This window comes from Aaosphaeria arxii (assembly GCF_010015735.1).
Source record: "Aaosphaeria arxii CBS 175.79 unplaced genomic scaffold BU24scaffold_3, whole genome shotgun sequence".
In the NCBI taxonomy this organism is placed as follows: Eukaryota; Fungi; Ascomycota; class Dothideomycetes; order Pleosporales; genus Aaosphaeria; species Aaosphaeria arxii.
In genome coordinates, this window is record NW_022983476.1 from 239,120 (window position 1) to 258,890 (window position 19,771).

The 19,771-nt window shown below is 50.2% G+C and overlaps 9 protein-coding genes across 9 annotated transcripts in view; 5 read left to right on the forward strand and 4 right to left on the reverse strand.

The window, feature by feature from the left end:
- Positions 1-17: 17 nt before the first annotated feature.
- Positions 18-2,555, reverse strand: BU24DRAFT_448696 (uncharacterized protein). Its single transcript, XM_033530908.1, has 2 exons — positions 1,879-2,555; positions 18-1,820 (listed from the first exon to the last, which is right to left on the reverse strand). The coding sequence occupies exons 1-2, from the start codon at positions 2,188-2,190 to the stop codon at positions 123-125; spliced, it is 2,010 nt and encodes a 669-aa protein (XP_033385241.1). The 5' UTR covers positions 2,191-2,555; the 3' UTR covers positions 18-122.
- A 279-nt stretch (positions 2,556-2,834) lies between these two features.
- Positions 2,835-4,754, forward strand: BU24DRAFT_419948 (kinase-like protein). The gene is made up of 2 exons (XM_033527343.1): positions 2,835-3,132; positions 3,190-4,754. Exons 1-2 carry the CDS (start codon positions 3,059-3,061, stop codon positions 4,703-4,705), a joined length of 1,590 nt encoding a protein of 529 aa, XP_033385242.1. The 5' UTR covers positions 2,835-3,058; the 3' UTR covers positions 4,706-4,754.
- Positions 4,755-4,986: 232 nt separating this feature from the next.
- On the reverse strand, positions 4,987-7,014 carry BU24DRAFT_345075 (phthalate transporter; the record flags this gene model as incomplete). Its single annotated transcript, XM_033523434.1, has 7 exons — positions 4,987-5,529; positions 5,587-5,807; positions 5,861-6,002; positions 6,057-6,215; positions 6,288-6,390; positions 6,442-6,671; positions 6,736-7,014. The coding sequence occupies 7 exons, from the start codon at positions 7,012-7,014 to the stop codon at positions 4,987-4,989; spliced, it is 1,677 nt and encodes a 558-aa protein (XP_033385243.1).
- A 1,532-nt stretch (positions 7,015-8,546) lies between these two features.
- Positions 8,547-9,863, forward strand: BU24DRAFT_387747 (TauD-domain-containing protein; the record flags this gene model as incomplete). Its single annotated transcript, XM_033524982.1, has 4 exons — positions 8,547-8,651; positions 8,702-8,811; positions 8,872-9,437; positions 9,490-9,863. The coding sequence occupies exons 1-4, from the start codon at positions 8,568-8,570 to the stop codon at positions 9,861-9,863; spliced, it is 1,134 nt and encodes a 377-aa protein (XP_033385244.1). The 5' UTR covers positions 8,547-8,567.
- An 84-nt stretch (positions 9,864-9,947) lies between these two features.
- BU24DRAFT_140503 (uncharacterized protein) lies at positions 9,948-13,053 on the reverse strand. The gene has a single exon (XM_033521124.1). It carries the CDS (start codon positions 12,759-12,761, stop codon positions 10,215-10,217), a length of 2,547 nt encoding a protein of 848 aa, XP_033385245.1. The 5' UTR covers positions 12,762-13,053; the 3' UTR covers positions 9,948-10,214.
- A 731-nt stretch (positions 13,054-13,784) lies between these two features.
- On the forward strand, positions 13,785-14,835 carry BU24DRAFT_407001 (phosphoglycerate mutase-like protein; the record flags this gene model as incomplete). Its single annotated transcript, XM_033525790.1, has 2 exons — positions 13,785-13,852; positions 13,908-14,835. The coding sequence occupies 2 exons, from the start codon at positions 13,785-13,787 to the stop codon at positions 14,833-14,835; spliced, it is 996 nt and encodes a 331-aa protein (XP_033385246.1).
- An 890-nt stretch (positions 14,836-15,725) lies between these two features.
- BU24DRAFT_448702 (uncharacterized protein) lies at positions 15,726-16,476 on the forward strand (the record flags this gene model as incomplete). The annotated part of the gene is made up of 1 exon (XM_033530909.1): positions 15,726-16,476. The coding sequence occupies one exon, from the start codon at positions 15,726-15,728 to the stop codon at positions 16,446-16,448; it is 723 nt and encodes a 240-aa protein (XP_033385247.1). The 3' UTR covers positions 16,449-16,476.
- Positions 16,477-17,220: 744 nt separating this feature from the next.
- On the forward strand, positions 17,221-19,409 carry BU24DRAFT_387753 (sugar transporter). The gene is made up of 5 exons (XM_033524983.1): positions 17,221-17,874; positions 17,925-18,028; positions 18,077-18,165; positions 18,228-18,633; positions 18,687-19,409. Exons 1-5 carry the CDS (start codon positions 17,376-17,378, stop codon positions 19,218-19,220), a joined length of 1,632 nt encoding a protein of 543 aa, XP_033385248.1. The 5' UTR covers positions 17,221-17,375; the 3' UTR covers positions 19,221-19,409.
- A 285-nt stretch (positions 19,410-19,694) lies between these two features.
- Positions 19,695-19,771, reverse strand: part of BU24DRAFT_366349 (uncharacterized protein) — a 2,010-nt gene continuing 1,933 nt past the window's right edge. The window contains exon 2 of the mRNA XM_033524308.1: positions 19,695-19,712. The gene's annotated coding sequence lies outside the window, so the exon portion shown is untranslated. The remainder of the gene's footprint in view (positions 19,713-19,771) is intronic.

Sequence of the window (19,771 nt, forward strand, 5' to 3'; positions counted from 1 at the left end):
GGATAAGAACCTCTATTGTCGTTGTGATTTTTCTCATTGTAATCATTATTAACTATCTACTAATATCCGAAAATCATGACCGAGCTAGCTAACTATCTAGATATGATATGCGCCTACACTCATTAAATATACAACCTTCCTTTCCTCAAATCACCCACAGCCTCCTCCCTCCCAACGACGATCCTACCGACCGGCTCCCGCACGTCAGCGTCGCCGATCTTCAGCCTTACGTCTTTCAGCAAGCGTATCCTCTCGTCGGAATCCAGGTAGGATCCATCGTCGAGCAGCGCGGTCCCGTTGTGCAGCGAGAGCGCGGAGATGAAATCCAGGACGTCGGGCCCGGTTCTGAAAATTCGGAGCACTGTGGATGCGACTGCAGCGAAGAGCATGAGGGTCGTCGATATGAAGAGCAGGGTGCCCCATTCCGGGTCGTAGTGGAGTACGTCCTGGCGTTTCGTTTCTGTGACGGTGGCGTTCTGCAGTGCGCGCTTGAGGGTGAGGGCTGGGTCGCTGGCGTTGAAGGAACCGGAGATGTGCAAGAAGAAGTTTTGTACCATCCAGTATGTGTTGAGGATTTGTGAGAGGCGTAGGCCTAGTGTTTCGGCGTCAAGGTGGAAGAGGCTGATTATACCTCTTTCGGCCTCGAGAAGGCTGTATGGGTTTTGCATCGGGTCGAATAGGTAGGCTTCCAGGACGCCGGAGACGTAGGGAAGGCAGGCAAAGGCGCGGCCGAAGTCTTGGAGGAACGATTCGGCGACTTTGATCATGTCGGTCGTGACGTCGTAGTCCATTGGCATCGTGCTCGGGCGGAGTGAAATAACGGTGCAGAGCCTGGACTTGATGCATGTCACGTTGAGTTCTACGGGCTTCTGAACGAGGGTGGCTTCGAGGCGGACAGCACAGAATTTTCCTGTGCAATTTTTGGCATTCATGAACCAAGGGAGGTCGAGGGAGTTGTTGAGAAAGTCCGTGTGGCTGGCATCGAAGGTTATGGGGATCGAAGTTACCTGCAGCGTATTCAGCCGCGATGGAAGTCCGAATTGCCATCTGCGGCTCGATCCGCCGAACTGGACAAGCTCCTTGGATCCATTGTATTCACGTCCCTGGAGAAGACTTCCAGGAGATGAAGTATCGTGAAGGATGGGATCTTCAAGCTGCCAATACCACGATTGCACGCGAAATGTAATGTTACCTGGATTTTGCGGTTCCAACCGGGTGGCGTTTGGCAGAGAAAATGGAATGCCTGTAAGTGCGGCGAACTCGGGATGCGACAATTCCTCGTCTTCCACTGACACTTGTCTCCAGTCGCTTTTCTTGCCTTTGAAATTCGAGTCGTCTAAGACGGGTATTTTCAAGTTACCCATGTTATCCAGTGGCTCTCGTACCATACTACCAAGCGAAAGGAAGGACGTGAAGACCAAGTTCTGACCGTTGTTCTCGAAGTGATCACATGTCGCATTAGACGTCCCTGATGGGTAGAAATTTTTCATCGGTGTCGATGAAGTCAGAGTGGCCGATGGAACGATGTAATGCGCAGGTTCTTGGAGCTGCGTTGTCACCCGTCCATACCGTGCGACTATGAACCTCAAAAATGCCTGACTGCCTATGGGCGAGAAGGTCCAGTATACCAAAAGCACAGCGGGCAACCAGTGGCGTAGGCGGATCTGGAAGGGAGCTGTGTATGCGCCGCCCAAGGTGAGACTCCGGCTCAGGTATGCGAAGCTGAGACAATTTATGCCCTTTTCCAGACAGTAGGAAAGGACATTCGTCAAGGCTCTGCCGAGTATCAAGGCGAAAACGAACGGAAAAGCTGTTGCGACCTAGAACAACATGTGAGCATCGCGTACGAAAAAGCAACTTGCGATTTCTTGCACATACAATCTGAGCAATGTCGATCAGGCTCTGTTCATGAGCCCCCAAAGCATTACCACTTGCGCGATAACCAAGACAGACGAATATGATGACGGCAATCGATACCAGCGACAAAAGAACATCGACAAGTAGGCCGAGAAGATGGATGTGCGACAAGGAGGCGGCTGTTCTGAAGTCTACGTCTTCTATCCCCTTCATCGTCCCACCAGTGCTGCTTCGATAATCATCCTTCTCAGCCTGGTCCTGTCCGACAGTCGCGTACGAATTCCTCCCATGTCCCGATCCGGATGTGAATGTCGAAGCGGACAGATGGGACATGGCGAGTTGGCTGCTGATCCGGGATCAGTGTAGAGGTATCATGAAGAACAACAGGATATGCGTGATCGCCAGGAGAGAATTCAGACAGACGTTGGAGGTTGTCGTCCGGCTACCGGGTTGTCCATCTGTCTACGAGTATAAGTTCAGCCTTGGGACGCCACACACTAGTCGCTTGATCGCATCCTTCCAATGAATCCATCAGAAAACGGACCCCACGCGGGCCTGAACGAGGGCCTGGTCCACTTCCCGCGCAATCATCGCATGTACGACTAAAATGACGGGCACTAGAATGAGAAACTGGTATCTAATCGTGGTGGTGGGGATAGAGGGATGATGGTTGAAGTAACGATTAGTTTTGGTGTTAATACTTTTCTGTGTTGTTGCGGAGAGCAGCTTCCCGAATTGTTCATAGGTAACACAATACGGAGTAACATGTCTAGTCAACAACATTGCAATGCACTTGCCTTCATCCCAAGCAAGGTTCCAACAAAAAAGCGATGAGAAAACTCTCAATCTCATTACTTCATCTGTTCGGACTACGACGTTGGAGCCACCTATCCTGACACGAACGAAATCGCATTTACATGTAATTAATGGGCCTTGGCTCATCAGAGAAACAGGATGAATGCAGCTCATTTTGGAAACTCTTGCATCAGCCCCTCACGTGCAGGGCATACGATGGAGGGGCTATTTCAGCCTTGTGTCTCGATCGCATCAACACATCAGCTTCGAGATTGTCACTTCGGTTTTCGGGCCATGACCAAACACATCTTCATTCAACTATTCACATTACTCCTCATCGTGGTTCAAATCAACATCTGTACTCAAGAATACTACTTCGTCAACGTGTTTCCCTTACCAGGCAGCTATGGAGCAGAAGTGGAACTGGGAAGATATACAGAAGTTCTGGGGCCCTTATGTGAATGTAGTAGTACCATCCTCGTAAGTTTAAAGTTCATTCATTCATACTGATTACCCTATCATCTCACCAGAGCACAGCAATGTTCATCACGGCAGTCCAGACAGCGTTGAAATGCTACCAGACAGCAACAAAGATGGTCAGGGACAATCATCCAACCCCTGGGTAGAAGCTCTTTACTCAAATGACAACTTAATGCCAGAGATGGCATCGATTGATGTTACCAGCGCGGTTTTCGCTCCATCGCATTGTCTCACCAAAATGGGCACAAGTGCATTTGAATGGGGTAACGATAATTCTCTTACAAGGACATCCACTGGGGACCAACATCTTAAAAAGAATGCGAAACTTATATGTCAACCTCCCGTAACACCCTTTGGGAGCTGGGATACCCCTTCAACCTTTATGACTGCCAGTACTCCTGGTACCTTCTTTTCTGCGAAGTCTACCTGCTCCAGTCCCGGTAGGAACTTTCGAGGTAATCTTAAGCCTGAGCCCGTATCGGAGCCCATACCTATCAGACGACAACAGCGTGGCGGCCCGATAATTGGGATCAGAGAGGATTACAATAAAAATCTCATTCGAAGGAATCTACTTCTACCTCCTGATAAAGAACTCAACTGGTCAGGCCAGGGCCAGCATGTGGTTTTTGAGCCTTTCGAGAAGATTCCACTTGAAACACTATGCCATCTTGGATCATCCATAACTGCCACTGTAGACAAAGTCAAGTGCCGCCGCATCTATTTAGCTAGGAAGACTATGAAACTCACTAGGAATTCGAATGTTTCTGATGCTCTACAGGAGGTAGAGCACCTTCAGAAATTACGGCATTTCCATATTGTTCAATTGGTAGGGACTTATTTGCAAGGTCGTCACTTTGCACTACTCATGTATCCAGCGGCTGAACACGACCTTAGACGATTCATGGAGGAGACCGAGGATTTGAAGCCAGCGGAAGGCTTTTTTCTGGATACAGCATACACTGATCGAGTAGAGTTTCTGAACTCTAGCATGGGATGCATTGCTCATGCGGTGGACTACGTTCATCGAAATACTGTTAGGCACATGGATATTAAACCCGCGAACATTCTTGTGAGATGGATACCAAGTGGTATGAAACGAATTCATCATGAACCTCATTGGCGCATTTATCTGGCCGATTTCGGCTTGTCAACATCGTTTGAGGAGACGGGCCACAGCCAGACCGATCGAGCCACTGCTCGAACTCCACGCTATTGCGCCCCCGAAGTATATAACCGCGAGCCTTGGGGTCGAGCTGCAGATATATTCTCTCTTGGTTGCGTATTTGCAGAGATGCTGACAGTAATCTGCCACAAGGAGGTTCAGCTCTTTGCGGAGTTTCGTCAGGGAGAGGGAGATACGGACTCCTATCACGCTTGCATCCCGAAAACGACTGAATGGTTGCAGATGCAAGTATTCGCATGCCCAGAATCTTCACAAGTTGGATCAAATATAGTCATGTCCATGCTAGAAGAGAACCCTTCTAGAAGGCCTCGGGCAGTCAGAGTAGCCCAGAGACTGCACCCTTCGATAGAGTGCTGCGAGAGACATCAAGAGCCGTATGTAGTTAGTTGACTAACCGTGCAGAATTCGAAATTTGAGAAACAAGAAATACATTACTGTTCCATTTTTGTCGCTTCTCTTCTTGAACAGGCTTTTTTACATCTATGATTCTATTTGGTCGATGTGGTTTTGGACGTAATGCTACTGTGCCTCCTAAACTGTGGACTTTTGTCCTGGACAAGGCATGTAGCGATTAAGTTTTCAAAGATCCCACCTCCAGTCTTCAGTAGAAATCATTGACCGTCTTCTAACACGCGATTCTCTAATCCAACACGACACGATCTTGAATCCACTTAGTGCGCAAACCTGAAATCTAACCGCTTATTCCCCTTATCCGTCGTTGTCGCCAAATAATGCTCCTTCTCCTCCGCCGACATCGCATTCCACCTCTTATCCCTACTCCTATTCACCGAAACATAGTACACCTTCGTCAGTATAAACAGCACGATATTCATACACGCAATACCAATCAACGTCTTATTACCCCTCCGATACAGCGGCTTGTCGTCATTCCTGTACACATTCTGACTCGCGATGCCGCTCGTCTGCACAAACATGTTGTACAGCGCGGAAGCGACAGTGCGGGTGCGCACGGATCCCGCGTTGCGGCTCGTGACGGCGACGATGATGGCGTGGAAGTACGGGTGCCCGACCATCAGGATGCAGATGGTGTAGCGGGCCCAGTGGGAGGCGCCGGCGGGGAGGAGGTACAGGGCGATGAGGAGAGGGAGCGCCCAGAGTTGCGAGGCCAGGGCCAGCAGGAAGCGTTCGTTGATTTTCTCGGAGAGGCGCGTCCAGAAGAGGAGTTGGAGGATGAAGATTACGTAGGCGGGGATCTGGGGGAGGGGGTTTAGTTGGTTGGCTGGTTGTGAGGGGGTGGAGATGGGACTTACGGTTAGAAGATTCGTTTGGAAGGTGTCGAAGCCGAGAGAGCGGATTTGAAGCGTCAGGTAGGCGGACATGGGTTGTGTGGGGATGAGCCAGGTCAGTCCGAGGCCGTAGATGGGCCACATGTGGTAGTCAGTCAGGCACTCCCAGATCATTGTTAGAGAGAGGGCTTGTCGGTTGTGCATGTCGCCCTTGGAAGGGTCGTCGCGAAGAATGCGGTTGACCACTGAGTATGAAAGTTAGTGAATGGAACGGGAACGGGGAGAGCGGTCGACATACTGATCTTCTCCTCACGCTCGTTGAACCAGCCATCTTTCCCGCGGAATTTACTGGCTGTCTGCGTGGGCGATGGTGGGAGGTAGAAGTAGGAGATTATTCCGATGATGCCGGTCAACATGCCTTCAAGAGCGAAGAGCCAGCGCTGGTTGATTGGTCAGTGACTGTCCCACGTATAGTCTTGGAGATAGGAACATACCCATCCTTCCATGCCATTGTGGCCGCCAAGTCGTAGAATACCATAGGCCATGAAGGCCGAGATGATCTGCGTAGACTGGTAGGACACCCAGAACCAACTCAGCCTTACCGGCAATTCCCAGCCCGTGTAGAAGTAGCTTAGGTAGAGGATGTTGTCAGGCTAGAAATCGAGTCAGAATGGATGTGATGCCGAAATCGGGGTTGCTCCGTCACGGAGATAAGGGAGACATACAATAAATCCACCTTCAATAAGTCCAAGGAGAGCTCTGCAGGCGAAGAAGGATTTACGACCACTGAGGAAGGCTTGCATACTGGCGACAAGACTCCAAGACACCCTTGCCAAGATGTCAGTTTCAATGATTTTTTGGAGTGCTTCGGAAACTTACATCTGGATTGGAATCCAGTTATCAGGCCCAAGTTTCTTACTGATCAGCTGAGACGGCAGCTCAGCACATAGGAAGGAGACCAGGAAGATGGTTTGACCATAGTTGTAGTCGTTGGTGTTAAGACCCAGATCGGGAAGCATGTCATCCGACAGTGCTTGGGAGATGTTTCCTCGATCCAGCTGGAGGGCGAAGAACATCAGGCACACCCAGCTACAGATCCTGTAGTCGATCTATTAAGATGCAAATGTCAGCTTTGCTTGTCTGGAGTAGTACATTGTATAGGTCAGTTCATACCTTGCGAACGACTCTTCGCTCCTCTTCTGGCTCCCAGTCGAATTTGGGATCATATCGATGAATGCCTTCATAGCTGTCGATTGGCCTGTAGTGGTCCTCGGCCAGACCTTTGCCAGCGAAAGTGACACCCTGTCGTTCCCTTCCGCGGATGCGAAAGCCAGACTTGGTCCCCTCGGCGTCGCTGGTGCTGCTGTTGCTGCCACTCACATCGGGGTCAGACTTGGCGAGCTCAGGTTCAATGCCAACGGGTGATCTAGCGTTCACGTGTTTCTCAGACATGGCTGCAAGTCACTGTGCCCAAGGCTTGTCACGAAGATGCAAGTCGTCGTTAAATGCCAATGCTGGGGGACAAGCAAACACAAGAGTTCAAGACTTTTTGGCTTTGAATGTGGCTGCTGTAGCTTCTACTCTGTACTTCTTATACGACGATCACAAGCTTTCGCCATGGGCTTGCGTCGAGCAAACCTTTGCCCCTGTGCCAGCTACCTGGTAACCTAGGTTGATAGACATGCCGGCGACCGCGACATCGCGTGGAAGTGTTGAGTTTGGCCGAGTTCTATGCATCGGAGGAGGCGTACGTAGTCGACATGGTGCAAGAAGCCAGGGCGTCCAGTAATAGCAGGGGTGTTTGATATGAAGAGATACGTGGGAGTGACATGGGAAGGACGTGAGAATTGGTTGATGCACCGACACTATACTGACAGCGCATATTCATCGGGCGACAACGGCGTGGAAGAGAGGTGGTTAGGGGAGTTGAATGGGTGACGAGATGGGAGAGCACGCAAAGAAAAGGTGCGATGATGTTTATGGTGGTGAGGATGATGCGAGATGGGGAGAAATGATATGAATGGAATGCCTGAGGTTGATTCGCTGGTCGAGGTGGAGAAGCTGGGTTTGGTGGGGAATTGCGTGATTGGATGGCTCGTTGACGAACGTGGACGGGACAATTGTACATCATCAAGAATGTCACTATTGGGAACGTCGAGATAGGAGAAAAAAAGGCTAGGCCGAGCATTTCTATTGAATATGTAGGTATCATGTCTAGATTGAAAGTAATGCTTTCCTTCATGTGTGGGAACGATCGTATACTTATGCGATTCCAAAAATAGTGGACATGAGGAATTGAACTAACATCATACCCGTATGGAGCATAAGACATGGGATCTCCTTAACTACCATGCCAATGCTAGGCAAGGCTGGCATCCTCCACTTTATGGAGCACTGACAGTGGTAACGCTATGGAAATGGGATGAGCATGCATCTGCCGTAGTTATACTTGTACTGAGGTAGAATCTCGGATAACCTCACCATCAGTCGTGTTTAGGTTTAGCGGCATACCTGAATGATACCATAGATGCACATTTGATGCCATTTTATGCTGCCGTGATTGCTCCGGGCATAAGTGGAATGGTATTACCGAGTGGCAAAGCATCTCTTCTTCCCACCTCCATCCCATCCATTCAACCCCTCCTTATGCCTAAACGAGTAAACCACCAGTCGATGAGGGGATCAACACCTTCGATGACGGATATCTACCCTCTCAACTACTATCATTTCTCTCGTATCTACACTGACTTTGCATGAAATGTCACGAGGTTTTAATGAGGGGTTGCGAATTCTGCTTTCTAATATCATGCCGCACCAACCGAGGGGTTACAGTCCGCTATTCGGAGCCATCCATTGTTGCTAGATATATAAACACTCGTCCTATCTAATGGATCGGCTTTCTGGAAAGATATAGTTAGCCCATTATCGGATAAGAAGCCCGAACATTGCTTTTTCCAATATCCGTTTCATTCTTCCACCAGTGACTTTAATCAACTACCATCATCATGGCTCCCGCTCTCGTTGACCCTCCCACTGAGATTGAGCGCTCAGATATCAACTACACCAAGTCTGGCACTGGAGAGTATAAGGTACGTTTCTTGAATTCGTTGTCTCGAACTATGGGACTAATGATGAGAAGGTTCCTTTCAGTGGACCCAAGGCATACAGCAAGGAGCTCGAATTGAAGGGAACCGACAAGCACGCCGGTTCAAGTTACCCCAACTACCTTCCAACATGGCCATCCAAGACGTAGGTGGAACGATGCAATCTTATCTTACTGTAAGGACATCAGATACTGATACAACATAGCTACCCCCCTCTTGAGCCATTCGAGCACTACGACCACGGCAAGGACGCCGACGCATCATTCAAGAACCTCTTTGGAGCCGACGCAAAGGTCGCCGACCTCACTGCCAACATTGGTGCCGAAGTCCACGGAGTTCAACTCAGCAAGCTCAACCAGCAGGGCAAGGATGAGCTCGCTCGATTCGTCGCCGAGAAGAAGGTTGTAGCCTTCCGTGACCAGGACTTCGCAGACCTTCCCATCCAAGAGGCCCTAGACTTCGGTGGTTACTTCGGACGTCACCACATTCATCCTACCTCAGGAGGACCCGAGGGCCACCCAGAGATCCATCTCGTCCATCGAGGAACCGACGATACCACCGCACGAGACTTCTTCGAGGAGCGCACAAATTCGATCACATGGCACTCCGATGTCACATATGAGAAGCAGCCCCCAGGCACCACGTTCTTGTATCTCCTTGACGGACCCCTCGCTGGCGGTGACACTCTCTTCGCCAACCAAGCTGCTGCTTACCGAAGGCTGTCACCCGAATTCCAGAAGAGGCTTCACGGCCTAAAGGCTGTTCACTCCGGTTCGTATCACAGCAATCATATTCTTTTTACTCTTGACTTACAAATCCCTAGGCATCGAGCAAGCTGAGAACTCTCGCAACCGGGGCGGCATCGTTCGCCGCGAGCCCGTCACCTCCGTCCACCCTCTCGTCCGCACGCACCCCGTCACCGGCGAGAAGGCCCTCTTCGTCAACCCACAGTTCACCCGCCGGATCATCGGCTACAAGAAGGAGGAGTCCGACTTCCTCCTCAACTTCCTCTACGACCACATTGCCAAGGGCCAGGACTTCCAGGCCAGAGTCAAGTGGGCGCCGAAGACCGTCGTCGTCTGGGACAACAGAGTCACGGCGCACTCTGCGTTGTTGGACTGGGATGATGGTGCTAGGAGGCACTTAGCTAGAATCACACCGCAGGCTGAGAGGCCTTATGAGACTCCTTTTGAGTAGGAGTGATATATGTGTGATGAGAATGGAGGGAAAGGAGTAGATACCAAATGCATACATAATGCGATGTGCGATTGAAGTAAATGAATGACTTTTTTTATCTGCAAAATACGGATCAGATGCTATGGAAGATTGTGGATATAAGTGGCTTGAAGAAGTAGATGATGTCTTGAAAATTGGCCACCCGAAATACGCAATTGAGATCCCCATGCAATATGCAAGGAAATATCGCCACACCGTGACCCCTCGACGAAGGCTTATTCGGCACGACTCGAAGAAGACCAGGTTCAAGCTCCGACTTCGCCAAGCGACATTGTCTTCAAGCGCTCGCATCCTTGGAGGAAGTGAGATTCCTTACGGGCCGATGCTATTCTCTACCGTTCTCATGAGGATTCCCTGCTTCAAAAGAAGCCCCACATCTGCCCTTGTCACCGTCGCTGTAGCATCCTCATTCTCCTCTTCTTCGTCTCTGAACTTAGGATCTTTGTCCATGGTCGCGATCAATGCTTCATAGTCTCCCTGGAAGTCGCATCTCAACCTCCCTTCGCATTTAGTGCACAGACGAAATCCACACCCGTCGATTATAGTCTCCTCTCCCGTGTCAGCGAAAGAATCGAACAGGTTCGGCTGCTGGACACCGCATCGGAAAGACGCAGGAGTAAAGCATAGCGAACACCATCGCTGAAGCTGATGTGACCGGTCAGGCCCGGGCTCGGATTCCGCGAGGTCGTCCGCTGCCGCTTCGAAGTCGAGATTCTGAGCATCGCCAAGAGAGCGCATTCCGTGATCACAAATGATCATCTGGACACGACCCATTGTGCAGCGCTGACACATAACTGTAGCATCATGCTGATCGCGATGACCTCCGCCTATCTCAGTGTATCCCATGTCATTGTGCCAGCGGATGGTATACACTCGTTTCTCGCAATGTCCTAATATCCCGAAACAGGGGCTCGCGCAGAAATCACACTGACCCTGAATCGACTGCGAGTGTATTTGGAAATCAATCGGATGGGCGAAGGATGTCCAGAGATGGGTGAACCTCCCCTTGCGACCCAGCGTGTCCTCCATCTCGAATTCCGGAGTCGGCTCTCGCTTCCGGACGGCCCTCGCCTGCCTGTCGTACTCGGCGATCTCTTCGTCAGTGAAGAGTGGGACTCGCTCTGGTGGCCTTTCAACCCTGTTCTCCTTCCTGCGGACTTTTGTAGGTTCGTCCTCTAGGAATATAGGCGGCGTAGGTGGGAATTCGAAGAAGGTGCAGCCGATTTTGGCCTTTTTGCACTGGTTGCAGGGCCCGCGGTCCTTCTTGGACTTTACGGAGCAGCGCCGTTTGCTCGCGCGGCAGTGAGAACAATTGACGTATTCCCTGTTTGGACCGTAGCTCAGCTCTGCGAGATCGATGCGGGGAATCTTGTATCCCTTTGGCGGACGTATGGCGCAGCCGAGATGACCACCATAATGGCAACGATCGCAGACGCCTCTGTTGTTCTTATTCTTCGCTCGCGGATCCGTAAACGAACAAGGCTCATCGTCGTCTTCGCAGCGTCTGCATTTATCTTTCTCGACTGGGGGAATAATGAGGTTGCATTCAATATCCTGCTCTTTGCATATTTGGCAAGGCCAGGTTTGCCCATGGACGAGACTGCAATCTTCTCCAGCCTTGCGGCACTCTGTGCATCCTCGCGCTGCAGGATGCCCAGTCAAGTCGTCCACAATGTTCGCCGGATCCCTGATTCGCTTCGGCTGCTTCTTTGCTAAGGACTTTCTCGCTGCCCTGCGTTCCTCTCGCACTCTCTCCTCCTCCGAGTCCACTTCAGACCATCCGTCCGGCCAATTCTCCTCACCGTCCACGAGGTTCAGGACAGTAGTGATTCGAGTAGGAAATTGCAAGACCACAATAAACTTCTCAGGCTTTACGGCAGCGGCATTCCTCTTCTTCGCAGCAGCTCTCATCTTCATCTTCTTTATCCTCGCCAACTCGCGCTCAGCTTCGGGGTCATATGTCCCGCTTTGATCGATGTCCACCCAGGTGCTTGCGACTGCCCTATTCACATTCTTGCGGAAGTCGTAAGGATTACTGTCAATCTCGTTGCGAACCGCTCGTGGTATGCCGACACTGTCAATAGACGCCTCGCGAGATCGGACCCTCGAGCCCACTTCGTCGTCATCGTCGTCCGACAAGCCGAGACCTAGGTCGTTCGAAATGTAGTTTGTCGCGTTCATGATGACATTATCGGGTTCGTCCCCGTTCAGATGCAGACTTGAGAGGTGATGCTGGATGCCGCCATTCCGCGGCGGCTGCGGCGCCGTCGGACGAACCGAAGTGTCTTGATACTCATCATCCGCCTCGTCATCCGCATCGACATTCTCATCTTCCTCGTCCGAAGACATCTCAAAAGGGCCACTCTTCTTCTTCCTCCCCGTCGCATTCGGCACCGCTTCCTGCACATCCCCAAACAAATCATCACCACCGAACAAAGAATCCCGCAGCCGCTTCTCCCGCTTCGCCGACCTATCATCATGTTCCTCACTGCTAGCGCGCTTGGGCGAGATCTTGGAATGCAGCGTCTTCGACGCTTTTCTCACGTTCGCGAAGGACCGCAGTGCCGCGGACGAAGCGGCGCCGTCTTCTTCGTCGGAGAGACCGGCTGCGAAGCGTAGGTGTGCGGGGATGGGTCTGGTGGTATTGTCGTCTTGGGGTGGGAGGGTGAGTGATGTGTTGGGCTGTGGACTACCTTGGCCGAGAAGAGAAGTCCCACCGCCGAAGATGGATGGACGGTTTGGGTCCGCTTCGGGAGAGCCCGAGTGGTGGTGCTGCGGGAGAGGAGCTTGGGTGTCTTGGTCGTCGGGATGGGGTGGGAATGCCCATAGTGGGGGTGGATTTAGGATGTTGCTAGACATGATCCTGCGTGCGTTCACATCATAATCGTCCTTCAAGAGGCGGAAGGTTGGGGTGATAGATGAGGTGGTGTAGTGTTAGTTTGCTGGAGACTAGGGAGAGTGGAAGTGAACTGGTAAGTCAGGTTGAGTCAGTCAAGGAGAAGGGTGATTGGAAATGAGGGTCGAGCTGTTAGATCTTGAGCATCGGTTCGTTGAACGGATGAACATATCGGTGAGTGAACGTTGGCTATTGGTGGTAAGATTTCCCTTTCAAAGCAGAGGCATAGCTATCATATATAGCGGTGAGCCTAATGGTTGTGATATTGGTGGGGGCAGTCTGCCGAGATGGGCGTTTGTTGCAATGGCATCTGACGACGGATGTTGAAAAATGCTGATGATCCTAGTTTAGCAGTGAAGTGAAGTTTGTTCGAGCAGCGTTTGTCCGTGAGAAAAGTTTAGATGAGATCGTGAGGCCGAGTAGACTGATAGCATTGAAGTATCTCTAAGTGGAAAGTGAGTGAGGTTCTGATGAGCAAAGAGACGAGGGAGATGAGGTTAAGGATTTCACGAGTTGACTATGGTAGGAACTGTAGATCGAACTGAAAAATGAGTACCATGCAATCACCTCATATAAATCGATTAGTGACGACTTTACTTAGGGTTGACTTTGTGAAGGATGCTGAAAGTAAGCTCAGAACTCCTGTGGAGATGTTGTTCATGACAATGGCCTATGAAGTCATCGGTCTTCTCATTAGGAATGCGACTACTGGGCGTATGGATATATTTACGCAGATGATATTTCGGAGTATACCAAAATTTGTACGAAAGAGATAGACAATATAATGGTATCTCATGTTCGTTGGACTTGTGGTGATGCTTTTACTTAGCGATCTGATGAGTTGAGGTCGCGTGCTTAGTCAGCTAGCGTGTAGTGTTCGTGGTACAAATTTCGACGGTGCCTCTTCGTCTCTTTTCTCATTATCATCATCGGCACCCAGCTCCAATGCATCTTCACAACACCAGTTATGCCCATTTTTGGGCACCATGGTGCGAAAAGTGAGATTGTTTCTCATTAGACATGGAGAAACCGTGGATAATGTCGCCCAGGTATAGTAAGTGCTCGCGTACACACCCTTCTGCTTCTCTTCCTAACACTGTTGTCCGCAGCGCCGGTAGTAGAGACTCTGCTCTGACCAACCATGGCTTCCACCAAGCTACGCGTCTAGGTCTTCACTTCGAAGCTCTAGGTCTCCGTTTCACCCACTTTTTTTCCTCCCACCTACAGCGCGCCGCGAAGACAGCGTCCCTTATACGCCAGGCGCAGCTCACTACCAGCGATGCCTCCGATGTGAGTAAGATACCTGAGGTCACACAAGTCCCTGCTCTTATGGAGCAAGACTTTGGATTTTATGAGGGCAAGAAGTTCTTTGAAAGACAAGAACCTACTCGCACGACTGGTAAAGATGCGCACCGCCAATCACATAAAGATCAGGCCGGCTTCGTTGACGTTGAGTCGAAAGACTCACTGGCAAAGCGAGCCGACGCGTTCCTGGATGCACATCTGCTACCCATCTTTGATGACGCGGTTGAGCCTGGAGACTGCGTGGTTGCCATTGTTTCGCATGGGATTATGCTCTCCACGCTGTGGAAGCGTATTCTCCTTCGCTTGCCCCCGCAAAGCGTGACTCTGTCCCCTGAGGTAGTAGTCAAATCGCCCAGGTTCTCGCTTGAGCACCTGGGTGGATGGTCAAACACCGGCTATCTTGATTTGCACATGTCGAAAGACACGAAGGACTCAGACCCGACTCCATCTGTCGTAAAACGTTCGGTACTCCGTTCTTCTCAGTCGCAGTCCATTGATTGTTCAAATGAGGAACAAAAGCCCATCGATACAAATGCGATCGAGAAGCAACCCAATCAAGCACAGACACCGTCAGGACCATTGTCATCTGGCTGGGTGACTCTTGTCCAAGCGATCGATGCAAAAGATCATCTTGGTGGTCTCAAGCGGACACGAGGCGGCATCGGGAGCGCCAAACATGACACTTCGCAAAAGAAACTGGACGGCTTTTTCAAGCGTCGAAAAGCTGAATGAGACATGCAAATACTGACACGTGAATCAAGTTGGAGATCCACTGTTTATTCCTTACTCGTAAGTTCACCTACAAATTTTTCATATCTCCATTCTCTGCAATGATGATATCACAATTATTCACAGACCTGTTCTGAATTCTATGTGGACTCAAATTGATCCAACTGCTGTCTGACACCATTCTATCTCCTTCTCTTCTGGTCGCATCTTTCTTCTTTGGACAGTACTGACCACAAGATAGTTTGATTATTGATCGGTGATGTCTCGCTGACAAGCATGTCTAATGTCGTAGTATATATGATAGGTTACACATTGAACCAGTATGGATGTCGTCAGGATTGGTAGACATTGCTAGATCGAATCCCAGATAGGATGTTGCATTCGCACATCATTCAATCAATGCAACTTCCAACCAGTACGGTCAGCCCATCTCCGCATGTCAAGCTTGAACGTCATTGGTAAAGACTACCTGCAACTACTTGAATTTACCCCGCGTGCAACTCTCCTCGGTCCAGTACCCCATACTCATGCCTGTATGCCCCTACATATGGTGGCTTCAAAGTCATATCAGCCTGTAATTACCCGCACTGCTGGGAGTACCTGACATACATAGCTTGCCGTTGGTAGCGCTGCAGTAGCCTCGCTCTAAACTCCCTAGTTGTTTTGTTCAGATCTTGCCACATTCGTCCGTACCGAGCAAAGCGATCGGTTCGAGCCGATGATACGGAGAAGGCTAGTCGTCTGCCGAAGTCGCATTGGACTTGCATTGATTTCTATATAACCAGATACATAAACACTGCCTGAGTGCAGACGGCGACATCAATAAGAACCCCATTGTATTCTTTCGAGTCTCATTATCTACGCATTCTACGATTGCACGAGCAGACCACAACATGGGTACCACAACCACTGTAACGACGACTGAGCGTCCACAATATCCCATCGGCGTTCCAGACAAATTCTCCCCAGAAGGCGTCGTCCAATATTATCCTGGCAACACAACTCTATGCCACGTTCCTCCCAAGTCGCCATTGATACCTCGCCTACAAAAGCTATACAATGCTCTCCAATCCCACCCCATGATCTCCAAGCGAATCCAACTCCTCCCTCCTTCCTCATGGCACATGACCGTCCTAGACGGCGTCCGCGAGAAGGAGTGCGAACCTGGAATGTGGCCCGCGGGGAAGGAAAAAGCGCCCCTCGCCGACTGCACGAAAGAGTTCGCAGAAGAAGTCCAGAAGCTGGGCCGAGAGCTCGAAAAGGACGGTCTGGCGCCTCCGTATCGCATGCGTGCTGTCGGTTTCGGCGACACGCTGGTCGGCATCGGTCTCAGAGTTGAGGGCGCGACTGCGGAAGAAGAGAAGCGCATGAGGAGGTTGAGAGATCGGCTTGCGGATGCGGTTGGGTTCAAGGCGCCGAATCACGACGTTTATGAGTTCCATCTCTCGGTTGCGTATTTGCTTAGACATATCGATGGAGAGGATAGGGAGGAGATGAATAGGTTTCTCGCGGAGCAGCTGAAGATCTTTGATGAGGTGTTTGAGCTTGGAGCAGTGGAGTTTTGCACTTTTGACGACATGTATCTGTTTACGAGATTGTTTTACTTAGGGGCATGAGATGACCAGGACTTGCTGTTAGAGCCTGAATTTACCTGCAGTGGAATACATATAGATTTCAATACGATATAGAATTTTGGACATTTGATCATCGACTTTTCTTGCTGGAAGGTTTTATGAGCAATCTAATAACATGCCTGTTTTGTTCTAATCGACGTACTTCCCGAGGCATCGTAAAAATTCAATTTTATGCACATCTCTTCAACCATGGTGATCCAATTGTCTGAATAACGACGGCAGCGTGATAATGACCAGCTACATGCTGTGAGTGGATTCCAAAAATCGATTCAATTATGTGATTAGCGAAGGGCCAAAGAGATCAATTACTCGCGTTCAATTCAAGTGGCCTCCGAGATCTCCTTTCAGTGCACGCCAATGAAGAGGTTGGAAGCAAGCATATGTCTGTATACAATTGTTGATTGGATTTCTTCGCGCCTTCCAGAGGAATGGATATACTATCCACGCTGAAAGTCCATTGTTGGAAAGACAATTAAAGGCCAGTGATTGGTCGTCGCTAATAGATAAGCGATCGCTTCCAGATAGCATCGGCAACGTCGTCTCGAAGTGTTGACTCGTGTAGAAGGCGAAACTATTCGAACTAATTTAAAGGCTTTTGAGTCTGAACTAATTCCCAGTCTGCCGCAACGTGACCACGCTGCCGGGGTCGAGATCGTCATTGGCTAGAATGATCCGCGATCTTGAGATGCCGTACTGTAGGCCGCACACGAGTCTGCATGCATTCCACGACCTCGAATATCGAACCCGACTTGAAGTTACGCTATGGCGCAGATATATCGAAATACATATATGACACCCTGACCAGCTTTGGGATAGAGATAGCAGCTCAATTGTGGACAGCGACTCAAATTAACATTGCTCTGGAGAGTCTCATTTCTCAAATTCTTCATCTTTTCACAGCCGGTTACAATGGCCTCCACACTCACATCCGTACCGTCGAACCCGAAATCGAAAGATCAGCTAGGTGACGGTGCCATCATCCATGAGAGTGTACCGCTCGAAGATGCCCAAGATGCCAACGCTCAAGAGCACGACCTAACCTTTTGGGAAGCCCTCAGGCTCTATCCCAAAGGAGTGTTCTGGAGCATTGCCATGTCCTCGGCTGTCATAATGGAAGGCTACGACACAAAGTTGATTGGAACACTGTTTGCCCAACCCACATTCCAAAAGCAATACGGCGTGCATGTCAAAGGCAATTCGTATCAAATCACGGCCGCATGGCAGACTGGATTGGGCAATGGATCCACTGTTGGACAGCTCATGGGTCTCCTTCTAGCAGGATATCTGAGTGAACGATTTGGGTTCCGTCGAACGTTACTCTGCGGTATGGTGTCAATCATCGGTCTTATATTCATCCAATTCTTTGCTCCGAACCTCATTGTCCTCGTGGTTGGACAAATTCTGTTCGGTGAGTTGTCTTCCGTCCGTGTTTATTCTAAAGTCTAATGCGTTGAATAGGAATACCACTTGGACTGTTCCAGACAACACCGGTGATTTACGCACTCGAGATCTCGCCAATGTGTCTTCGTGCATACTTGACCAACTATGTCAACTTTTGCTGGGTAAGTTCATAGACATGCTGCAGATTGGACAGGACTGATTATCTGTAGGCCTTCGGTCAAATTATCGCGACGGGACTGATGCGAGGCGTCCTAAGCCGAACCGACGAGTGGGCCTATCGAATCCCCTTCGGTGTACAGTAAGACCTCCAATCCCCAAGTACATTTCAAAGGCATGCCCCGCTGACCGAACTGACTACAGATGGGTTTGGCCTGTAATCATGATACCGATCATCTACTTCGCGCCGGAATCCCCATGGTGGCTCGTACGCAAGGATCGAGTCGAAGAGGCTCGCGCTGTCGTCCAGAAACTTACCTCTCCTGCAAATGTCAATTTCGATGTTGACAAGAATGTCGCCTTGATGGTAGTCACAACCGAGTACGAACGAATGGTCAGCTCAACAACATCGTACAAGGGATGCTTTGAGGGTGTGAATCTCCGACGAACCCTCACAATGATCGGCATCTACTGCATCCAGACTCTCAACGGCAACCCTCTACGCGGTTTCTCCACTTACTTCCTGCAACAAGCTGGTCTGCCAACTTCGCAAGCATTCAACATGACCATCGTAGGTTTCGGCGTAGCTATTCTTGGTGGCTTCTTCTCGGTATGTTTACTATTCAACCCTCCCTCCGTAATTGCCCGCTTACTTTAATCTAGTGGGTACTACTCCCCCTCTTCGGCCGACGAACCATCTACGTCAACAGCCTCGTCCTCATGTTCATTCTCATGATCCTCGTCGGCGGCCTCGGCATCCCGCAAGCCGAATCCGCAAAGACGACCTACCCCTGGGCCATCGGCTCCCTCCTCATCATCTCCTCCTTCCTCTACAACTGCTCCATCGGACCCCTAACCAACACCCTCTGCTCTGAGATCCCGTCCGCCCTGCTCCGCAGCAAATCCTTAGTCATAGCCCGCTGGTCGTACGCCGTCTCGACTATCATCGCGGGAATCCTGACGCCCTATCAACTGAACCCGACGGCGTGGAATTGGGGCGCGAAGACGGGGTTCTTTTGGGCGGGTGGGTGTCTGATTTCGATTGTGTTTGCGTTCTTTTATGTTCCGGAGCCGAAGGGGAAGACGACGGCCGAGATGGATATCTTGTATGAGAAGAGGACGCCTGCTCGCCACTTCTCGAAGGCGGAGGTTGATCTCGTGCAGACGGTTGCGGGCGTGGAAAATGAGAAGGTGTGAGTTTTGCTGTCGTGTTGGAGGCGGTGGGCAGTCGGTATTGAGGATTTGGCGAGCATATTTAAGGTCCGAAGATGGTGGTTCGTAAAGATTAGGTGGTGATTTGTATATATTTCGAATTGTGTAGAGCAATATTTAAGCAAGAGCAATTGGTGGTGTTGATTTGGTAATTTCTGCGGCGAACTATTATGCAAAATGCTGGGTTGAAGATGAATCAGACCTTCATTATTCCCACTTCCCGAAGTGAATCATCTTTCGTGATGCATGCAATGACGGTCCATAGATACCTGTAAGCCTTTTAACCTGTATTAAATTGATTTTGGGTGGGTGGGTGGCCATTTTTGTAGAGCTAGATGACCCTCGGTGCCATTGTTTAAGTCACCGCATACAATGTTGATGGCGAACTGCATCATTCCTCTGGAGAGTACTAATTCCATAGATTCGTTCATCAAATTAGACGCTCAGTCGCTACATGAAGGGAGGCTCAGTCGCTACATGAAGGGAGGCTCAGTCGCTACATGAAGGGAGGCTCAGTCGCTACATGAAGGGAGGCT